This window comes from Pyrus communis, chromosome 15 (assembly GCF_041283825.1).
Source record: "Pyrus communis isolate YQ-2024b chromosome 15, ASM4128382v1, whole genome shotgun sequence".
Taxonomy (NCBI): domain Eukaryota; kingdom Viridiplantae; phylum Streptophyta; class Magnoliopsida; order Rosales; family Rosaceae; genus Pyrus; species Pyrus communis.
Genome location: NC_142579.1, coordinates 25,809,378 through 25,830,253, shown reverse-complemented (window position 1 = coordinate 25,830,253; position 20,876 = coordinate 25,809,378). Strand labels below are relative to the sequence as shown.

Below are 20,876 nucleotides of genomic sequence, written 5' to 3'. Positions count from 1 at the left end.
TCCATTCGATAAGGCTTTGTGACTTGAGACGTATTCCTGCTTATCTGCCGTTTGCCCACTGATGATCACGATCATAAACTACATTATTAACCAAATAAAAACAGGATTGTTCTATACTTATTAGTTGTGCACGGACGTGCACGGACTGATCTTGACCATTGATACTTTATGTGCCATGAAATATCAATGATAGTCAAAATTAAATGCGTGACTCTTTGTAGATATGAGTTTGTTCAAACTAGTTAAAGCAGTGTGTTTTTCTTTTTATATTTAATTTTAGATTTAAATAAAAAAGGACCGGCGATATATTTCTTCAATTTGTCATAGATTGTTCTTGATGCTTTCAAGTTATAGTAATTTTCACTCATGTTTTCTCGTTAGGCAGGCACTCATTCGCAAGTAAAGGAGAGTTAGATTGGTAGAATATTTCCATTTGATAATCTAGCACTCCATTATTCATTCGCGAGTGGATTTTTGTTCATTCAAATTTCGCCTCTAGGCACCCTTGTTTCTTTGGATAGCCAATTTATTCTAACACATTTTCTTGAACGCCCAAAATAATTTACTAGACTTGTACCCTTCTTTTACTTTTTATAAATTTATTTTTCTCTGGAGACTCATACGATCCTGTTGAATACGCCGTCATCCCTGTTGCCCTCACGAACGTCATCGGCCTTTTCGTCTTCCTATACTCCATCCACAACAGTGTGTCCGTGTCATCCAGAAGTCCTGCTTTGGAAACCTGACCACCACGAAGACCTTATTGAGGTGGTCCAAGTTCAGCTCCGCGATCGTGCGTTGGAGGTTGAAGCCTCGAGAGTCAAGGTCTTGGTCGGAGATTGAGTATTGGTTGGTAGTTAGAGAGCTGTGGTACGGGAGGGTTGGGAACGGGGAGATAGTGGAGGATGATACGGTGATCGAATCGCTGAAGTCGGATTTGGAGTCCGTGCGGGAGATTGCCAACTTGTTGAGGACGACGATGGCGACGAAGTTGGTGGAAATGCTGAGCTCGAGGCAGGCGGTGAGGTTTTCGACCACGGTGACACGGTTTCAGCTGAAGATTAGGTTGGAGAGGGACACCGACAAGCAGAGGGAATTGAGCGTAGGCGGTGGTGGTGGGAGTCCAATTGGTCGGTAGAATTTTCGAGAATTTTGTGGCTTACTGTCAATTAGAGTTTCTTATTTTGGAGGTCTTGGAAATTTTAAATATAGGTAAAAGAGTCTTTTTCTTTTAAATAAAATTGATGGACGTCCAGAAATAAAATTTGAGTGTACAAAAAACCTCTCTTTTTCACTCGGGCTCAAAATACATTGCATCAACAATCATCAATCGATCACCAGTGACTAATCATATCATTTTCGCATAATTTCAAATTGGCTACATGCTCCTCCTTGTTTGCGAAGCTTCATATGATAGCATATTCTATAATGCATGGAACCTAAATGTCTGCAGATGAATATACTCTGTCATTCTTACTATTGTGGGGTCTATGTAGACATGATTCTAGTTAACAAAAATATGTTTAAACTTACAACATCCTCTTACAGGAGAGAAACTTCGGTAGGATTGTCTGACTAAAACAACTCTTATATTGAATGAGACCATTATTAATTTAAACGGAACCAAACTACATGAGATTTGATACTATTATGAGAGATGCCTATAGATAATGTGATCGCCTATACCTAAATTTTTCTCCTGCCTAAGGGTTTTTTTTTTTTTTTGGAAGTAAATCTTCGAACACACACAGAATTGAAGATGCAATATAGTTAAAAAAGAGAAGAGGATGTTCTTTTATGTGTGTGTATGTGTGTATTCCATTTGTTTTTCCCTTATGGAGTAGGCAAAATCAAAAGCAAGAGGAAGCTTCTATCCGAAGTACCTTAACGAAAAGAGCCCCAAAGTACGCACAACCATATCTCTGATACCAAAGAAATGCTAAGGGACGCTTAAAAGTAAGCTCTCAAATATTTATATATATTCCCCCATTCATATTTATATAAATGAATTAGATTCTGATTCACCATGGGCCCTTAGGATTAGTAGGCAGCACCCTACATAGCTGTAAGCAACTCCAGGGTGAATGACATCTGACCCAACAGAAGAATTGCATAGCAGCAGTGAAGCATTTGCATTGCCCAAATGGCACCTTGCAAAGAGCTTTTACATGGATGACGAGGACGAGATGTATCGAGAGATTGTTTAGTACGACATTGCATTGTTACATGGTATTATTAATTTATATATTAAAATATGAGTAGAAAAATAGATCATAATTAATATGTCATGAACTTAAAATATAATGTCATCTCATTAAAATACGTATGGATTGATAATAGTATATGACCATCCAATAGTCGAATTCATAGAGAACTTATAACTTCTCCTCCACTCCGTATGTCATATTGCAAGTAATTAACCCAAGTTAATCATGATTTGCCACGTAAGTGATAAAATAAAACATAATAGTGCATCGAAAACCGTGACTTTCCGAGTACACACGAGTTTTCCCCACCACGAGACTCTTTAGTGATACCATATTCTTCAAGCAATAGGCTATACCTTTCGCTTGACGGAAAAGCTTGGCACTGCATTTAGGGTTTTGGCTGGTGCACATAAAAATACAGATGTCCCTTTAAAATACATCCTTTATCCATTTTACAAAGCTGAGGTTTCTGAAAGCTGAAATTAGCAATCCCAGCCTTAAAGTCAGTCAAAGCCAATCCGAGTCCCTTTCAGAATTTTGCTTACAAGGTTTAATGTCCAGCACAATTCCTACCTAATCATTTGATCAAGCCAGAAGCTCCTTGACAAGCTTGAAAAGAAAAATGCAAATCTTTTGCCTCAACACATTCATATAAATATTTGGCATTTTGTCTTCATGCCTCATTGCCTCTTCACATAAACCATGAAGGAGTTGTGATCAAAAGAGAGAATCGAAATGGCTAGCAGCTGCCTCCGGAATAGATTTTTGTGTGCGTTCGTGTTTGTTTTCTGCGGGTTTCTTGGCTTAATCACTTCTCCAGCTGAAGCTGCTATAAAGAAATACCAGTTTGATGTGAGTTGTTTCCATGCAATAAAAAGTAGTACTTTATGCATGGTTTTCGATTCGATAACATCCTCCTCTGTGTGCTTTTACAGGTTCAAGTAAAGAATGTGAGCAGATTGTGCCATGCAAAATCGATTGTTACTGTAAATGGAAGGTTTCCGGGGCCTACGATCTATGTCCGGGAAGGTGACAGACTTCAAATCAATGTTACAAACCATGCTCAATACAACATATCAATTCACTGGTAAGAATTTAACTAAACCAACCAGCCTTTCTTATGACAACCTTTTTTCGTTGTGAAAGTGCTAATTACCGGTTCCCCAAGAAAAACATGTTAGTTTAGCAGAAACATTTAGAGGGTTGAATTTGATCCTTTCTTTACAGGCATGGATTGAAGCAGTACCGAAATGGTTGGGCAGATGGACCAGCTTATGTGACGCAATGTCCAATCCAGACCGGAAGTAGCTACACTTACGACTTCAATGTGACGGGGCAAAGAGGAACTTTGTGGTGGCATGCACATATTCTTTGGCTAAGGGCTACTGTCTATGGAGCAATTGTGATCGTGCCTAAACAAGGAACTCCATTCCCATTCCCACAGCCGTACTGGGAAACTAAGATTATACTTGGAGAATGGTGGAATGTGGATGTGGAAACCTTTGTCAACAAAGCAAACGGCCTGGGATTGCCACCAAACTCCTCGGATGCTCACACCATCAATGGGAAGCCAGGGCCATTGTTTCCTTGCTCCGAGAAACGTAAGCAAGCCTACTTTCAAATACGTTAGATGGAATCAGAGGTGAAAAGTATAAGTGAAGTTTCCTCAGCGCGTCCTATCTTTAAGAAAGATAGAACGTCGGACTGCTAAAGGAAACCCTAAAGCCAAAATGTTTTAACTCCAAACCCCAAAACGAATTTCTTAAAACACAAGCAACAAATTGAGCTTGAACATAAGCACAACTCCAAAAGTTCTAATTTCAATTTTGTTCTATTTTATTTGGTTTTAGATACTTTTACAATGGTGGTTGAGCAAGGGAAGACCTATCTCCTTCGAATCATCAATGCCGCTCTCAACGACGAACTTTTCTTCGGCATTGCTGGACACAACCTGACAGTGGTGGAGGTTGACGCAGTTTACACCAAACCCTTCACTACTCAAGCCATACTAATTGCACCAGGCCAGACCACAAACGTTTTGGTCAAAGCCAATCAAGCTTCAGGCAGATACTTCATGGCTGCTAGGCCTTTCATGGATGCTCCAGTTCCCGTAGACAACAAGATAGCCACTGGAATTCTCCAATACAGAGGAGTTCCGAACACTGTCCTGCCAAGCCTTCCTCAATTGCCTAACCCTAACGACACGTCCTTCGCTTTAAGCTACAACAATAAGCTCAGGAGCCTAAACGCTCCAAACTTTCCGGCCAATGTGCCTCTCAAAGTCGACCGGAAACTCTTCTACACCATTGGTTTCGGGAAAGAATCATGCCCTAGTTGCCTCAACGGAACAAGATTTGTTGCTTCCTTGAACAACATCTCTTTCGAGATGCCGCAGGTGGGGCTTCTGCAAGCACATTACTTTAATCTCAAAGGCGTGTTCAAAACCGACTTCCCCGATAGGCCATCAACTCCTTTCAACTACACTGGTGCACCACTCACAGCCAGTCTTCGCACATCAACTGGAACTAGGCTGAGCAAGATTGCTTTCAATTCGACAGTTGAGCTGGTTTTACAAGACACGAATCTCCTAACCGTGGAATCGCATCCGTTCCATCTCCACGGATACAACTTCTTTGTTGTGGGAACTGGGATTGGGAATTTTGATCCTGCCAAGGACCCTGCTAAGTATAACTTGGTTGATCCTGTTGAGAGAAATACAGTTGGAGTCCCCACAGGTGGTTGGACTGCCATTCGGTTTAGAGCTGATAATCCAGGTACGATGATCACTTTAATTTACATGTACCACATTTACTGACCACGTATACAATGAGAGACTTATTGGTTATTTACTTACTATAACCCTTTGCTTCTTGTTTGAACGTCTAGGCGTTTGGTTCATGCACTGTCATTTGGAGCTTCATACTGGCTGGGGACTGAAAACAGCATTCGTCGTAGAAGATGGACCAGGATCGGATCATTCTGTTCTGCCTCCGCCTAAGGATCTTCCGCCTTGCTGATGACGCGCGGACCCGGTTCATATCAATCTGGTGACATTGGAGTACCACCTACTTGCGCTTCTTGCAAAAAGTTGCAGAAGGTTTCTCGAGGGTTCACAAACAATAACCAATCTACAAAAATCACTTTGTGTGAGACTGTAAATGTAACAAATTATACCATACTATGTATTAATTGTGTTCTTTCACTGTAATTCTTCTAAATCATACAGGAATCATTTTATACAACCACATCTTTACATTGTCACAACACAGATATTTGCAGAAAACAAAACAAAAATCTCATGGTCCGTCGAATCAAGAAATCTGGAGATGCAGGCGTAAGTAGCAACATTCTAAAGAACCGAAGGATCGAAGTTGAAAGATACGCATTCACCAACCCTTGTGACAAAGGAAAACAAGATAAAATGTTAAGTTCTATGTTATTCGTGATGTGGAAACCCACGATCTCTCTACTATAGAACGTAGTATTCGACAATCTACATTTTTGTTTCTCTTTGATCTGAAACTCAATATCCTAAGAAGCTTCGATAAACTAACAGATACATTGGAGCATAGAATCCATAAAACGGACAATTACTAAGCAAAACCACAGAACAAAACGCAATTACAATCGTTATGTCATGCACATCACTCCGCAATCAGGACAAGATTATGATCAAATCCAGACACAGCTTGTAAAACTTGACAACCCTCTACAGAGTCGAGCAAAATCGGTTCTGCTTCATCACAGGAGCTTCCTAACCCTAATCTTCCATTCTTACCACAACCCCAAACCCACACTTCTCCCTTGGATGTGAGAGCAATGGAATGCACACGCCCTCCTGACACTGAGACAGGAATTTCCCCTTCCAATCCTTCAACCACCAATGGAATATTCTCCGAACCACCTCTTCCAAGCTGAGAACTTTGATTCCACCCCCATGTAACAATGTCTTCGGCTCCTTTTATAACATTCGACGATGGAACCTGGCAAATTGCCAAAGAATGGCCAAGCCCTGATGCTATAGATGTGGGACGGAAGCTTATGTCAACAGGGAACAATCCCAAATCCTGTTTTTCTCTGCCCAACTGACCATATACGTTGCTCCCACAACTTAGTAGTGTTCCATCACCTGAAACAAGCATCCGCACATGAATATTTATATGTATGTTGTTCTGGAATATAATATATATTTCTGTGCAAGCATATCAATGCACACAACACCACCTACCGCAAAGAATTAATGAATGATCAAAACCACATGAAATGTCTACAACTTCAACAGAATGTAGTTCTCTCACTAAACTAGGTTCCCAAACTATCGGCATGTCATTCTCCTTAGCCATCCCTTCTAAAACCAGCTTCTCCGCAGCTTCCACAGTTGAACTTGATAGTTCCTTATCACTCAAACCGGCCCGTGATTCCAGTAGAGACGTCTCCAAGGATTCTGTAATGCTTCCTAACCTACCATCGGCTGAATAACCCCAACCAAACAATTTTCCATCCTCACTCAGTGCAAGAGCATGCCCCCAACCGAATGATACCTGCCAAAGAACATGTGTGCCCCAGAAACTTCCTTCTTATTAAGTAAACAAGCATCCTAGACAAAGCATTTATTTTCTATTTTCTACCGCGTATAACAAATTCATACCTTAAGCTTTAAACCGCACCTTAATTATTTTCTCTCCCGATAGTGCTTCAACTCTGGAAGGTACCACAGCCTCAGTGACTTGATTTCCAAGTCCAAGCTGGCCGCGCTTCGACTTTCCCCAAACCCACAAAGAACCATCATCTCCAATGGCTGCAGAAACAACACCAGACGCAAATGCAGCACAAACGTTTACTTGATCCAACCCAGTTACTCTCTTTGGTTCATTCCATGAATCTCTGCCACCAACAACAAAACCTTATTATGCAGTAACTTACAATTCCATAATTCACAGTAAAATGTGGTAGCAACCAGTCGAATGAAAATTCTCAGAAATCCAATGAAAATTCTCAGAAAATTCTCAGAAATCCAATGAAGATCCAACAACTCAATTCAAAAGAGGGGCCTCAAGAAGAACAACAACAAAAAAGCACTTTCATTTCATGGTTAATCACTTTATCTTGACCAACAACAAAAAAAAGCACTGTCATGGTTAGTCACTTAATCTTGACCATCAACAGAAAAAAAAAAAAGCACTTCCATGATGAATCATAAAATCTTGACCAACAACAAAATAAAAGCACTTTCATGGTTAATCACATAAAATCTTGACCAACAACCAAGAAAAGCACTTTCATAGTTAATCTTCACCAATTGATGCACAACCACAAGAAATAAACTCATCTCCTTTCTTTTATCACTTAGGGCCTTCGAAAAATGGTTAAAAGGGTAAGCTTATGTTGAATCTTAGAGCTCAGTTAAGCTGAAAAGCTGAAGGCTTTTACCTGGGAGAAGGCAGTCCGCGGCCGAGTTGGGCTTCAAGGTCTCTGCCCCAAGCCCAGAGCTGCCCTTGGGAAGTGACGGCGAGGGAGTGGTAGTGCCCGGCGGCGACGCTGGTGACATCAGGAGGCAGAGAAGGGACCCGGATGGGCTCGTAAGCGTCAACGCCGAGTCCCATGAGGGAAGTCGGCAGGCCCAGAGCACCGTGGTTTCCGTCGCCAAAGCTCATGACTGCGGCGGTTCCGCTGCTCATACATCTCTGCAGCTTTTGAATGATCGCGTTAACCGCACAAGGCCCCTTCACCAGGGATCCCAGTCCTCCTTTCATCGGAGAATTCAAAGTTCATTCCTCGAACTCGACTAGCCGCTGATTTTGATCTGCGCTTCTGTTGGGGCCAAAGTTGGGCTGTTGCTGCCGTGATACTTGTTCTCCATGGCCCATGGGCCTTGCAACATTGAACAGCGGGCTCCGGACATTATTTGGGGTTGGTTCGACCTGTCAAAACCGGGTTGCAACAACTCCAATTAGACCGTTTCTCCGATACAACGATATTGAGGATTAGAACTTAAAATCTCGTTCAATAGTAAAAATTACAGCATCATTAAATTAATAGTTAACTTCTGTTGTTTAATTGCAATATAATCTTTTTGTTGATATATACATGAAGATAATTGCTAAAGGAAAATGATTTTAACACTCCAGTTTAAGCACAATTATGTTTATATACGGTTTTTAGATCAAATAAAGCAAGAGAGCATCCATGTAAAAAATAAACACATGTGTAAGAAGAGAAGAAAAAAGTATGCAGAAATTATTTCCTTTGCATCCTGTGTTTGTTTACTATTTTTGTTTAAATTGATGACGTGTGAGAATGAATGAGTCTGTACATAAAACGGAACGTGTAAATAAGAGGATCGAACCGGTCCAACCCACTAAAAGAATATCCGAATTTCTATTGTTTGATCACTGGGCTTGGCGGGTGGTAGCACACCCAACAGTCACAGAAGAAGATTTGAGCATATGGAGTGGAACCACACACTGCCACAAAACAACCCACTCGACGAAGAAGATGGCGATGGTGACGGTTTCTATGCTCGTTTCGCTCCCCACCCTCACTTCTCCGAACCCCCGCCGAGTCAACCGGTGAGTTCATTTCTTTCTCTCTGTCTCTTTCTTTCAACTCGGTCATTCATCAGCTCGCCTCCCTGTAAAATTCACGTCACACAAACACCAGGTTTTGGCAAACAACGCCAAAAACGTCGTCGTCCGTGATGGCTGTTGCAAGCGGCCCCGCCAGCAAAGAGCTCGCCACTGCGGGGGTGAAATTTGCAGAGGGAGAAGAGAAATTGCCAAAGGTTGTTTTGACCAGCGCCGGCGGCAGGTACATTGTGTTGACTTTGTGGATTGTGGTTGAATTTGCATTTGGAAACGGAAATTTGAAAAAAAAATTTGTTAATTTAATGGGTTGATGAGTTTTGATGCTTGCAGTGAGGCAGATGTATATTTATATGGTGGTGTTATTACTTCATGGAAAGTCCCAAATGGGAGAGACCTCCTTTTTATTAGACCTGATGCGGTGTTCAACAAGAAGAAACCAATCAGGTTGTTTTCGAATTCGTGGGTTCATTTCAAACATAAATTGTTATTCGTGTCTGTTTAAATTTGAGTCATTGAAGGCAATAAGCTTAAGTTCTTGATGTATCTTTTGGGTTTGAGCCACCTATTGACTTTGTTATGTTTGCTAAAATGAGAAAAATGGAAATGATCATTCACAAGTTACTTGGTTTACTTTAGAAATATCAAATGTGGTTTCATCTCGTTGTGTTTTGTATGTTCCAAAGGGGTCTGAAATTCCTTTGATTTGTTTGTTAAGCATGTGCCTTTGAATAATCATTTTGCCTGAAAGCTTGGAATTTTCGTTGAGATACTGACTATTCTCTCTTGGGATAGTGGAGGCGTTCCACATTGTTTTCCACAGTTTGGACCAGGCCCTATGCAGCAGGTACACTCCTTTAATTCTGTTTCTATACTATTGTCTTCTTTCGGTCTTTAATGTTACAAGTTAAATTGATATTAGGGAGCTAGCAGATACTTCGTTCTGATAAGTGCCAGAGTTAGAAACCTAAACACTTAAAACCCAGGAAATGGCAGTTGATGGATGTTTTTGTATATAGGCTACTAGGATTTGAAGTTTAATGGTGGTTGATTGATTTCTTGATAAATTTTACAAACCATATTGCCTGATGTGATATTTTAGTTTAAGTCTAGTGACATTGTTGCTTCCATCAAAGATTCTCGTATGGAGATCCAGATCTTTGTTCTGGCTATACGTGACTGCATTATTTGGTTTTTGCTATTGTTCTGAGGCTTTCAATTAACAGCACGGATTTGCAAGAAATCTGGACTGGTCCGTCATTGATTCTGAAAATGTGCAAGGAGATCCTACCATAATTTTAGAACTAAAGGATGGTGAATACAGTCGCTCCATGTGGAATTTCAGCTTTCAAGCCTTGTACAAGGTCAGTTGCACGTATCCCTCTATGAAAATGATAATTGTCTAGCTCCCTTGGCATGCACATTTACTACACAACAATACTATGTTACACCACATGCATAAAATGGTACTTGTGGTCATAATTTTATTGACTCCATATGATATTGCATTTTCCATAACCTGGATTGGACAAAACTTCTAATGTGTTTCAATGGTTGCAGGTCACTTTGCAAACAAAGAGCCTTTCCACTGAGCTTGCAATTAAAAATACAGACAGCAAGCCATTTTCATTCAGCACCGCATTGCATACATACTTCCGCGTAAGTACAATTATTTTATCCTCAGGGGTTCAGTTATCATTCTGGCATAACTAAATTAGCAGTGTGGTGTAGAGGAATAATTTGAGGTGGAAATGATTCATCTATTCATATATTTCTTCTAATGACTTCAAAAGTCTGAAAATACTAGGATCCTCAGCAAAGATTATGAAATTGATAACGTAAAATGGGATTGTATAAATGATTGTATCAGTAACATTTAACCTTTATCATGCAGGCCGCTGTACAAGGGGTATCAGTTAACGGTTTGAAAGGATGCAAAACGCTAAATAAAGATCCTGATCCCAAGAATCCACTGGAGGGCAAGGAAGAAAGGCGTGTATCATTTTCGTTACATGCTTTTATCACATGAAAAAAGTGAAATGAGTTCAATGCTTTCCTCAGTTTGTTGGCTGGGTGAATAAGGTTTGATTAAGGCAGTAGGTTTTAATAAATAAAATGCTTTTGTCATAGCTTAGTCACTTTTCAGCACTATTTTTTGAAATCTTGCGGCACAGACTGCTAGGCATTTCTGATTGGTATCTTAATGACACAGGGATGTGATCACTTTTCCTGGATTCGTGGATTGCGTATACCTGGATGCCCCTAATGAGTTACATCTTGATAATGGCTTAGGTGATGTAATATCTATCAAGAACACAAAGTAAGCCTAAATCTTAATTTGATTTGTTTGGTAAAAAATTTTCTCTGTTCCACTTGTTTGACGCCCCTATACTTTTTCTCTATGTAGTTGGACAGATGCTGTATTGTGGAACCCATATCTGACAATGGAAGCATGCTACAAAGATTTTGTTTGTGTCGAAAATGCAAAGGTAATAACTTCCCTGTTTCTTCGATACTGACTCTGTGAACTTGATCAAAATTGGAATTGTCTATGTGATACTGCCTGCTAAAAATGCTGATGTATCCAAACAGGGAACTCGACTAACTACTGAGTGGTTCTATTTCTCTTTAAGATTAAGATGTCCATAAATTATATACGTTGCCATCATCAGTCAGCAATGAGATGCTATTTGTATTGAACAATCTTTAGATATTCTTCCTCATGTACTATGAACTGTATACCAATTATATATATATAGATATATATATATATATATATATATATAGATATATATATATATATATATATATATATATAGATATATATATATATATATATATATATATATATATATTTTATCTAATGAATGTACCGATTCTAACTCAAACATAATCTCTGTCTCCCTCTTCATGTCCATATCAGATTGGAAACGTACAACTAGAGCCTGGTAATACGTGGACTGCTACGCAACATCTTAGCATTAATTGAAGAGTGCCTGGTCCCCGTTATTCAATTTTGTAAAAATAATATATCATCTTTGTTTTCAAGTCTTTTATTGTTGTTACACAAAGCTTTTAAGCTACAAAACAAGCAAAGCTCATCAATAATGGATGATCGATCCTGGATATTCCTTCAATTCTGAATATAAGGTTTCCTTTTCAGTTGGTGATCCTGTTGTATCCCCCCCCCCCCCCCCCCCCCCCCCCCCCTCTCTCTCTCTCTCTAGAAAAATCTGGCATTGCACTACAAAAAAGTGTGAGATTAAGCCTGATTTTCTTAAACAATGGTTCGGGTATATATGAGGAAGGAGACTAAGAAAAAACAAAAAAACATTCCCCTTAAAACAAGGAATAAAACAAGGAGTAAAACAAGGAGTAAAACATGGAATAAAACAAGGAATAAAACATTCCTTAAATCAAGGAATAAAACATTCCTTAAATCAAGGAACTCATTATTTTCAACACTCCCCCTCAAGCTGGATCGAGGAGGTTCACTGAGCCAAGCTTGCCCAATAACCGATGAAACTGAGATGATGCTAGTGCCTTTGTAAAAAGATCTGCTAGTTGATCATGGCTTCGTGTGAACATGGTCCGGATGATTTGCGTTTGAACTTGAGCTCTGATGAAATGACAATCCACTTCAATATGTTTGGTTCTTTCATGGAACACAGGATTGGCAGCAATGTGCATGGCTGCCTGATTATCACACATAAGCGTCATAGGGGTAGAACTAGGAAACCCTAAGTCTGAAAGAAGCCCTTTAAGCCAAATGAGTTCACAAGCAGTGGCTGCCATGGCTCGATACTCAGCCTCTGCGCTGGAACGAGCAATTACCTGTTGCTTCTTACTCTTCCATGTGACAAGGTTTCCACCAACAAATGTACAATAGCCTGTGATTGATTTCCTATCAATTGCATTACCTGCCCAGTCTGCATCTGTGTAGCCACTAATGACAGCGGACTGATTGTTATGCATTGTAATTCCTTGCCCAATTGAACCCTTAAGATAACGAAGGATTCTCTTAACAAGGTTAAGGTGATCAACAGTGGGAGAGTGCATGAACTGACTAGCCAAGCTCACTGCATATGTGATATCTGGACGAGTGATAGTAAGGTATATGAGCTTGCCTACTAATCGTTGATAGTAGCTTACATCATGCATGGCTTCTCCATCTATGCTGAGCTTCAGTTTACAATCAACGGGAGTGATAGCAGGCTTGCAGTCAAGCATTTTTGCTTCTTGAAGGAGGTCCAATACATATTTCCGTTGATGTAGAAACAGTCCTTTTGAAGATGTTGCCATTTCGATCCCCAAAAAATACTTTAACCTTCCCAAATCTTTGATAGCGAAAACTTGATGTAGTGAGAGTTTTAGTGCCTCAATCTCCACGGTATTATCTCCAGTGATGATAAGATCATCAACATAGATGAGGACCACCAACTTCCCCCTGGTGCCAATTCTTACAAATAGCGAAGAATCAGCATTACTTCGCATGAATCCAGCCTTTTCCAGAACAGAACTGAGCTTGGCATACCAAGCTCTTGGTGATTGTTTCAATCCGTATATTGCCTTGTGCAATTTACAAACCATGTTGCCTTTAATACCATCATAGCCTGGAGGAGGTTGCATATACACTTCTTCCTACAGCTCGCCGTGAAGGAAAGCATTCTTCACGTCCATTTGGTAGAGTGACCACCCACAATTGATTGCAACTGACAGTAAAACCCTGACTGAGTTCATCTTGGCCACCGGTGCAAATGTTTCCTTATAATCTACACCAAAGGTTTGGGTGAAACCTCGAGCAACAAGTCTAGCCTTGTGTCTCTCGATATATCCATCAGCTTTGAATTTAGTCTTGTAAATCCAACGACTTCCAACAGCCTTCTTTCCTGGTGGTAGGTGAACTAGGCTCCAGGTGCAATTCTCTTCCAGTGCACGAAGCTCTTCTTTCATGGCTTGGTTCCATTGTGGGAGAAGAAATGCTTCTTGAAAGCTTCTTGGTTCATAGTGCTTATCAATTTCACTGAGAAATGTAGCATGAGATGTTGAGAACTTACTAAAGCTGATACATTCATTGATTGGATGTCGTGAGGCATATGTAACATAGTCCTGCAACCTGACTGGAGGTTTTCTGATTCGAGGAGGATTTCTTTTAATCACCTGAGACTCTGTAGAGGGCGGAGAATGATCAGAGTAGAACTCGTCTTCACTCTCACTGGCAGTAATTTGGTCAGTTTGAACTTCTTCACAATCTGGACTTACAATGACTGATCTATTTTCCAACATCGGATAATTAAAGTTTTGAGGGAGTGGGAACATGTCAACTAAATCCTCCCCCTGACTTGTAAAATAGGGATAGTCTTCTTCGAACTTCACATCTCTTGAAACTGTGCACTTCTTAGTGACTGGATTGAAGCACTTGTATCCCTTTTGAGTGGTCGAGTATCCCATAAACACACACTTGGTTGCCCTGGCATCTAGTTTGTCACGGTTCAAGGTTTGGATGTGAACAAAACATACACAACCAAACACCTTGAGATGTGTCAAATCTATTTTCCTCCCCTTGAGAACTTCATATGGAGATTTAAACCCTAGCACACGACTTGGAAGTCGATTGATGAGATAAGTGGCAGTAAGGATGGCAAACGACCAAAATTTCTTTGGAACGTGCATGTGAATCATGAGAGCACGAGTTTTTTCCAAGAGATCTCTATTTTTCCTCTCGGCTACTCCATTTTGTTGGGGAGTCCCCACACAGCTGGTTTGATGTATGATACCCTGAGAACTTATGTATTGAAGCATGTTGTTGGATAGAAATTCAGTGCCATTATCTGACCTTAAAACCTTAATGTTTGATTGAAATTGCGTTTTAACATGCATGTGAAAGTCTTTGAAAATGGTAGGGACTTCACTTTTTGATTTCATAAGATATAGAAAACTTGTTCGAGAGAAATCATCAACAAATAGAACAAAATATTTAAAACCTTCCATTGATTCAGTTGCAGGTCCCCATACATCGGTGTGTACCATTTCAAAAGGTTTACTTGTCCTAGACATTGAATTACCAAAAGGTAGCCTAGTAAACTTAGAAAATTGACAAGTATCACAAGTAGGATAAGGGTTACAAAAAATTGGAAACAGTTTCGACAAGACAAGTTCAGAGGGGTGAGCTAATCTCCTATGCCAAAGTTGATTTTCATCTATGGACTTTGATTGAGCTTGAAGAGCCTGAGTGAAACATGCATTCTTGCACAGGTAGTAAAGTCCATTTATGAAGACCCCTTCACCAATCATCTTCATGGTGAGAACATCCTGAAACATCACTTTATTTGGTGAGAAAATAGCACGGCAGTTTAGGGTGTTGGTGATCTTTCCAATTGACAAAAGTTGGAAGGGAAAGGTTGGTACATAGAGGGCAGTGGAAGGTGTTTTTTGAGAGAGTAAGTTTATTTCTCCTTTTCCCAAAACTAAGACATTTTTTCCATTTGCAACAGACACATGTGAGGGGCTTGAAATTTTTTTAAAATGATGTAAATTTGTAACTTTGTTTGTCATATGATCTGTGGCGCCTGAATCAATTATCCAACAATCAGTTTCAGTACTAGTTAATAGGGCAGTAGTAAAGGCTTTGAGTATACCTGATGCTTCTCCCTTTGGAACTTTCTCATTTCCAGCAAGAAATCCGGCAAATTGTCCCAACATAGCTGTGTGACTACCCTCTTCATTGCCTTGACCATGTGTGCCTCCTCCGTGTCCCTTACTTTGTAGGTAAGCTGCAAATTCATTGATCAATGACAATGGATTGGCAGTGAACTCCATGGATCCTTGTGAGATAGTAGGAGCGTGAGCATTAGCAAGTTTTGCCTTGAAATGAGGTTGAAATTGTTGTGAGGACCTTGGTATCATCCTTCCATCTTTGCTGAACTTAGGCTTGAGTTCAGGATGAAGTTCCCAACACTTGTCTTCCTCATGACCAACACCATTGCAATATTTGCATTTTAGATGTGTGTTTCTTCCCTTGTATACCTTGGCTTCTGAGTTCTTGTAATTTGATGCATATGCCCGAGTCTCCGTTAATCTAGGATTGGGATCAACATTCATAACCTTCTTCCTTGCTTCTTCTCGTTGGATAGTTGCACAAACATTGTTGAAGGTGGGCAGGTCTTGACTCATCAAGATGTGACTCCTTAGGTCCTCGTACTCAGAACTCATACTCCCTAACAGCTGATAAATTTTGTCTTCCTCAGCTCGTTTTAGGAGAATGGTAGGATCTGTGGTATGAGGGAGATATACATCCAACTCATTCCACATGGCTTTGAGACTCCCAAGGTGTTGAACAAATGCTTTCCCTTCTTGTTGAGCACTGGCAATGTCCTTCTTTAATTGGAAGACCCGTGCATAGTTGTTTTGATTTCAATACATATCCTGCAAAGCTTTCCAAAGATCATGGGCGGAATTGGAGTAGCTAAAAATTTCAGCAACATGTTTCTCCATGGTGTTGAGCAGCAAGGACATGACAAGTTGATCTTTGCAGAGCCATGCATTGTATGTAGAGGAAGAACGATCTGGAGCTTCCACGCTTCCATTTACAAACCCTAGCTTCCCTTTGCCTCCGAGAGCTAGGGAAACAGCTCGAGACCAAGGAAGATAATTGAACTCGTTCAAGAGAACTGAACATAAACGTTGATTGGTGTTAACCTCAACGTCCGAGGAGTTTGGAGAGAGATTGTGCCGGGTTTCCTTATCATGGTTGACAGAACTTTCTTCAGTCATGACTTAGACCTTGAAAGAAAGAAAAAATTCGCAGCAGCAAGAATGGCAGAGACAGGTTACAAATGAACCTGCTCTGATACCATATAGAAATTATAGCTTTAATTTGTGATGTATATTTCATATGTGCAATGTACAATGGTTCGGGTATATATGAGGAAGGAGACTAAGAAAAAACAAAAAAACATTCCCCTTAAAACAAGGAATAAAACAAGGAGTAAAACAAGGAGTAAAACATGGAATAAAACAAGGAATAAAACATTCCTTAAATCAAGGAATAAAACATTCCTTAAATCAAGGAACTCATTATTTTCAACACAAATTCTCTAGAATAAAGCAAAAACTGAAGTAACCAAAGTGAAAAAAAAAATTTCACCAGAACAGAGTTTCAAATGCTAAAATCAATAAATCAAATCTAGTTCTCATTAAAATTTCTGTCGATTAACAGAACCACGAATCGCGTCAAGAAAAGTACTCTATGAGCTCAGAAAGCTCACTAAAGACATGCTTTCACAGGACTAAACCCTACATTGTACCGACTCCGTTCTAATCATGAGGCGAACATCGAAATAATGCAAACCATAAGTATAATCAGTCCCACAGCCCACACCCAGTAAACCCACTTCTTGTTCTTCTTCATCTGGCTGGCATAATGAAGACTATTTGTGCCTCCACTGATGAAATAACCAGCATTCGCCACATTCTCTTCGATATTTTCAATGTCTTTCCCTTGTGCCTCAACCAAAACAGCCATGTCGAGAAACACCTGATGAAGCTTAGTCAGACTTCTTTGGATATCCATCACCGCCTCGTGTCGGACCTTGTTCCCCATATCCAGTTCTGTCTTCCCTTCGAATAACTCAACTTTCAAGCTTCCAGAAATAATCTTTTCAGTCATCTCATCGGATGGCAAATCACCCGTTGCGCTGTAGTATCTCCTCTTGAGATCTTCCTTATGATCCGAAACTATCTTCTCTCTCAGATATTGAAAATTGTCCATCAGGTCCCTTAACTTGACTCTCAAGCCACCGGTGATGGACATTCTAGTTCGATCCGCAGTGCTTCCTTCCTTGTACGCATTGGACTTTTTTCTGTTGATCGCATTAGACTGATCAAGCGCTTCGAGCCTCGCCTTGATAATCTTCGCTTTCCGAAGCACTGTAACCATGTCAGACTCCATCCGGTCTCTAAGCCCGCGCAGAATCTTGGCGCTGTGTGTGGACTTTGCCTCTTCGTTCAGGCACTGGAGATCGTGCAAGAGATTGGTGATCTCTTCCATGTCGGCCTTGATTGCTCCGACTTCTTGGAAGAACTGAGAGAGGTTTTCTTGGCCGGACGGGTTGAGTTTGCCTGCGCCTGTTTCGACATCAAGATCCGCTTCGAGGTCCTTCTGCGCCTGTTTCTTCAGTTCCACATAACTTAAGAACGATTTGGTCATCAAATCATTCATCTTTGCAAAGAATCTGCAAAAGCCACCTGAAAATGTCCAGAAAATTTAACATTCGCTTAGAAATCAAAGAAATGAAAACGAAAAATGAAAACCCAGTTGAAGGAATTGAAGAAAAGTTAACTGAAGTTTAATTTTACCCTCTCAAATTCAAGAATCGAAATCTTCTTCTCAAGATTACAGTGCTTCTTCTTCTGTGTTACTCTGCTCCAAGAGATCTGAATTTCACAGAAAATTAACAAACTTCATCAGTGAGAACCGAACCCCATGAAGAAATCAGGAAAACAAACAAAACCCATTTGATTAAACTTTCAAATTTCCAAGATTAAGGCCTACCCAGAAAAAAGAATTGAGAAAGAGGAACGAAAAATTTACAGAAAGTGGGATTTCGGGAAAAAACATAGAAGAAATAGGAGTGCTCTGTTTCGGTTTCTACCGCCGCAGAGTCGCCGACTATCTTTCTTGTCACTGTCACTGCGATTTTGACAGTGGGGTTTTCTGTTTTCCTTTTGTTTAGGGTTAGGGGCAGGGGATGAGTGAGAGGAGAACAGACAACTGAGACGAGAAGGAAGTCTTCCGATGCACGAGAGAGAGAGAGAGAGAGGAGGGATCGCTCTTTTGGGTTGGGTTTCATTGTGTAACCGCTTAAATTTCAAATTGCCGTGGATGATGTAGCCGTTAATTTCTCTTTTACCAGTCGATGGTAACGCCGTTATTGATGTGTTAGTTAAACGGTAGAAACCATATTATTTGATTTTTTTTTTTTTAACAAACCATATTATTTTGCTAAAGAGGTGGGAGTGGCTAAGGGTTATTATCATTGATAGCCAAAAATTAATCCTTAATTTCAAAAATGTTAATTTTTATGAAAGCTTTCAAATATATCAAAAAATTTACTTAAATAGATACAAACACCCTTATAATTTAATCTAATTACACCCAAAACCAAAACCCAGGGAGGACGAGAAAACAGTGGAGCCGCACACCAATTGCCAAGCAAACTTCCAAATTCAAAGGTTGTCTTCTCAAAATTACCATGGATACAATTTTATCAAGCGATATTTTGCCCACATTTATTGAATTGTCTTCAACTTCTTTGTCTCAAAATTCCTATTTATTTGTGTTATCGCCCGAGAGGGTAATACGTGAGCGCGTTCGAGGCACTAATCAAACAATTTATATGTATTTCCCAATGAGGGGCAAAATGGTAATATTGCATTCTCAGGAATTTGTTGCTTGCTTATCGAGACAATATTGAGTTATCGATATCGCAGGCTGTAGACTGTAATATCAATAACTTATTCGTTGGGTTCGTTAAGTAAGTGGACAAGTAAATCCTTTTATGTTAGCATTTTTAGATACTACGCGCTTATTCTCGGAGTACGTGATGTTACGAATGTGTAGGTGAAATTTTTTCTATTTTTAGTTTTAATTTCAATACAATTATTCTAACTTTACGTTATATATATATATATATATGTATATATATATCTATGTATTTTGACGTAATGTTATTAAACATATATAAATATTTTCGACTTTATGTTTTCATCAAAAGTAGTATATTTTAGTATTGTATTGAAGGAGAACGAAAGTTTGAGTTTGGAGGTATGGAAGAGGAATCATTGCAATCCGATCGTGACAGAATGACATTCTCTTTTATGCAACCGCTCTAGCTTGAATTCTTCTTTATATATATTTCTTTCTATCTTAGAGTATTTTATGTATAGCAACATATTTCAAATTTCGGGGATGAAATTTTTTTAAGGTAGGTAGATCGTGACAACCCGTCCCTACTTCTACGATTTTATTAATTTTAGAAGAGTAAATTGATGAAAATACCCTAGAGGCGAGATTATTGACTTTCATTGACCGTTAGTTCATGACGCGTTTGAGCTATTACTTTACTGTATTCTCGAATTACTTGACAATACAAATGCATAGGCGCAAGCGGAATCAAAATTGGAGCTACGATGAAGATTTTGAGGAACTACGAGTCCGAGAAATACTTTTGTGAAAAATTACCATTTTATATTTTATATATTTTTTGAAATTATTATATTATTCTATTATCATTTTAATATTTTCTTATTGGATATTTTGAATATTTATTCATTTATATTTGGCTCGTGAGACCCACACATCCCAAAAACTCCCCACTCTCTCCTTACTACGTTTGCTCTCTTCCACCACAAATCGGGGCTCTCTCTCTCCTTTCTATTCTCTCCCGTCTCTCTCACTCTAGCACTCTCATCTCTTTATACAATCACCGACGCCAAGACCGAAGCACTGTAACCCCCAGACTCCCTCAGTCGCGATCTCTTACTGGTAGAAACCTCTTACTCCTTCTTTCTTGCTCTGCCCAGTGACACCAACACTATTTATATTTTCTCCGGTGAGATCTTGAGTTCTGATGATGGTAAGTTCCAAAAACCATCCAAAACGTCTTGGATCATGTTTTAGTATATGTTCCTAGCTTTCTTAAAGGTCTTAATGTGGGTTTTGGTACATAATCGCTACGGGGAAGACATCCCAGATTTTCCCAGGGGCTTCGAGCCATTTGCCGATCAAATCCGGCCACGGTCGAGGAAATTAATGGTACATTTCAAATCCTTCAACCCAGTTCAACCTAGTTCAAGATCAAAGCTGTTGAAAGTCAACAAGCGCAACAAAATACGTGTCGATTCATCTACTACCAAAACCAAAGATCATCTACCACATGAAATTCCTTGTGGTCCAATTTCATTCAAGATCAAGCCTTGACGGCCCTTGAAGAAATTTCAAACAAAAGTCAAGATCAAGCCTCGACGGCCCTTAAAGACATTTCCAGCCCAATTCAAGATCAAGCCTTGACGGCCCCTGGATCAACAT

General features: G+C 39.8%; 3 protein-coding genes and 2 pseudogenes across 7 annotated transcripts; 2 read left to right on the top strand and 3 right to left on the bottom strand.

The window, feature by feature from the left end:
* The first annotated feature begins 2,855 nt into the window (after positions 1–2,855).
* Positions 2,856–5,471, top strand: LOC137736277 (laccase-11). Its single transcript, XM_088685894.1, has 5 exons — positions 2,856–3,059; positions 3,143–3,294; positions 3,435–3,808; positions 4,058–4,981; positions 5,094–5,471. The coding sequence occupies exons 1-5, from the start codon at positions 2,943–2,945 to the stop codon at positions 5,222–5,224; spliced, it is 1,698 nt and encodes a 565-aa protein (XP_088542020.1). The 5' UTR covers positions 2,856–2,942; the 3' UTR covers positions 5,225–5,471.
* A 155-nt stretch (positions 5,472–5,626) lies between these two features.
* Positions 5,627–8,029, bottom strand: RUG2 (Regulator of chromosome condensation (RCC1) family protein). The gene is made up of 4 exons (XM_068475585.2): positions 7,638–8,029; positions 6,875–7,091; positions 6,436–6,748; positions 5,627–6,336 (listed from the first exon to the last, which is right to left on the bottom strand). The coding sequence occupies exons 1-4, from the start codon at positions 7,958–7,960 to the stop codon at positions 5,852–5,854; spliced, it is 1,338 nt and encodes a 445-aa protein (XP_068331686.2). The 5' UTR covers positions 7,961–8,029; the 3' UTR covers positions 5,627–5,851.
* Positions 8,030–8,461: 432 nt separating this feature from the next.
* Positions 8,462–11,950, top strand: LOC137715715 (putative glucose-6-phosphate 1-epimerase). Of its 2 annotated transcripts, none has more exons than XR_015956774.1 (10): positions 8,462–8,776; positions 8,868–9,014; positions 9,122–9,235; positions 9,584–9,635; positions 10,015–10,152; positions 10,349–10,447; positions 10,683–10,870; positions 11,001–11,108; positions 11,196–11,277; positions 11,712–11,950. XR_015956774.1 is itself a non-coding variant. In XM_068455059.2 (10 exons), exons 1-10 carry the CDS (start codon positions 8,505–8,507, stop codon positions 11,775–11,777), a joined length of 1,176 nt encoding a protein of 391 aa, XP_068311160.2. In that variant the 5' UTR covers positions 8,462–8,504; the 3' UTR covers positions 11,778–11,950. The 2 variants fall into 2 exon arrangements, 1 of the variants encoding a protein (XP_068311160.2); XM_068455059.2 differs by having other exon boundaries at positions 10,683–10,780.
* A 2,802-nt stretch (positions 11,951–14,752) lies between these two features.
* On the bottom strand, positions 14,753–16,755 carry LOC148690778 (uncharacterized; annotated as a pseudogene). The gene is made up of 2 exons (XR_015956492.1): positions 15,427–16,755; positions 14,753–15,100 (listed from the first exon to the last, which is right to left on the bottom strand). The product of XR_015956492.1 is annotated as an uncharacterized LOC148690778 (transcript).
* A 196-nt stretch (positions 16,756–16,951) lies between these two features.
* On the bottom strand, positions 16,952–18,627 carry LOC137730761 (syntaxin-112 pseudogene; annotated as a pseudogene). 2 transcript variants are annotated; one of them, XR_015957147.1, is made up of 3 exons: positions 18,342–18,627; positions 18,146–18,223; positions 16,952–18,034 (listed from the first exon to the last, which is right to left on the bottom strand). The product of XR_015957147.1 is annotated as a syntaxin-112 pseudogene, transcript variant X1 (transcript). The 2 variants fall into 2 exon arrangements; XR_015957148.1 differs by having other exon boundaries at positions 18,442–18,627.
* Between the last annotated feature and the right edge of the window lie 2,249 nt (positions 18,628–20,876).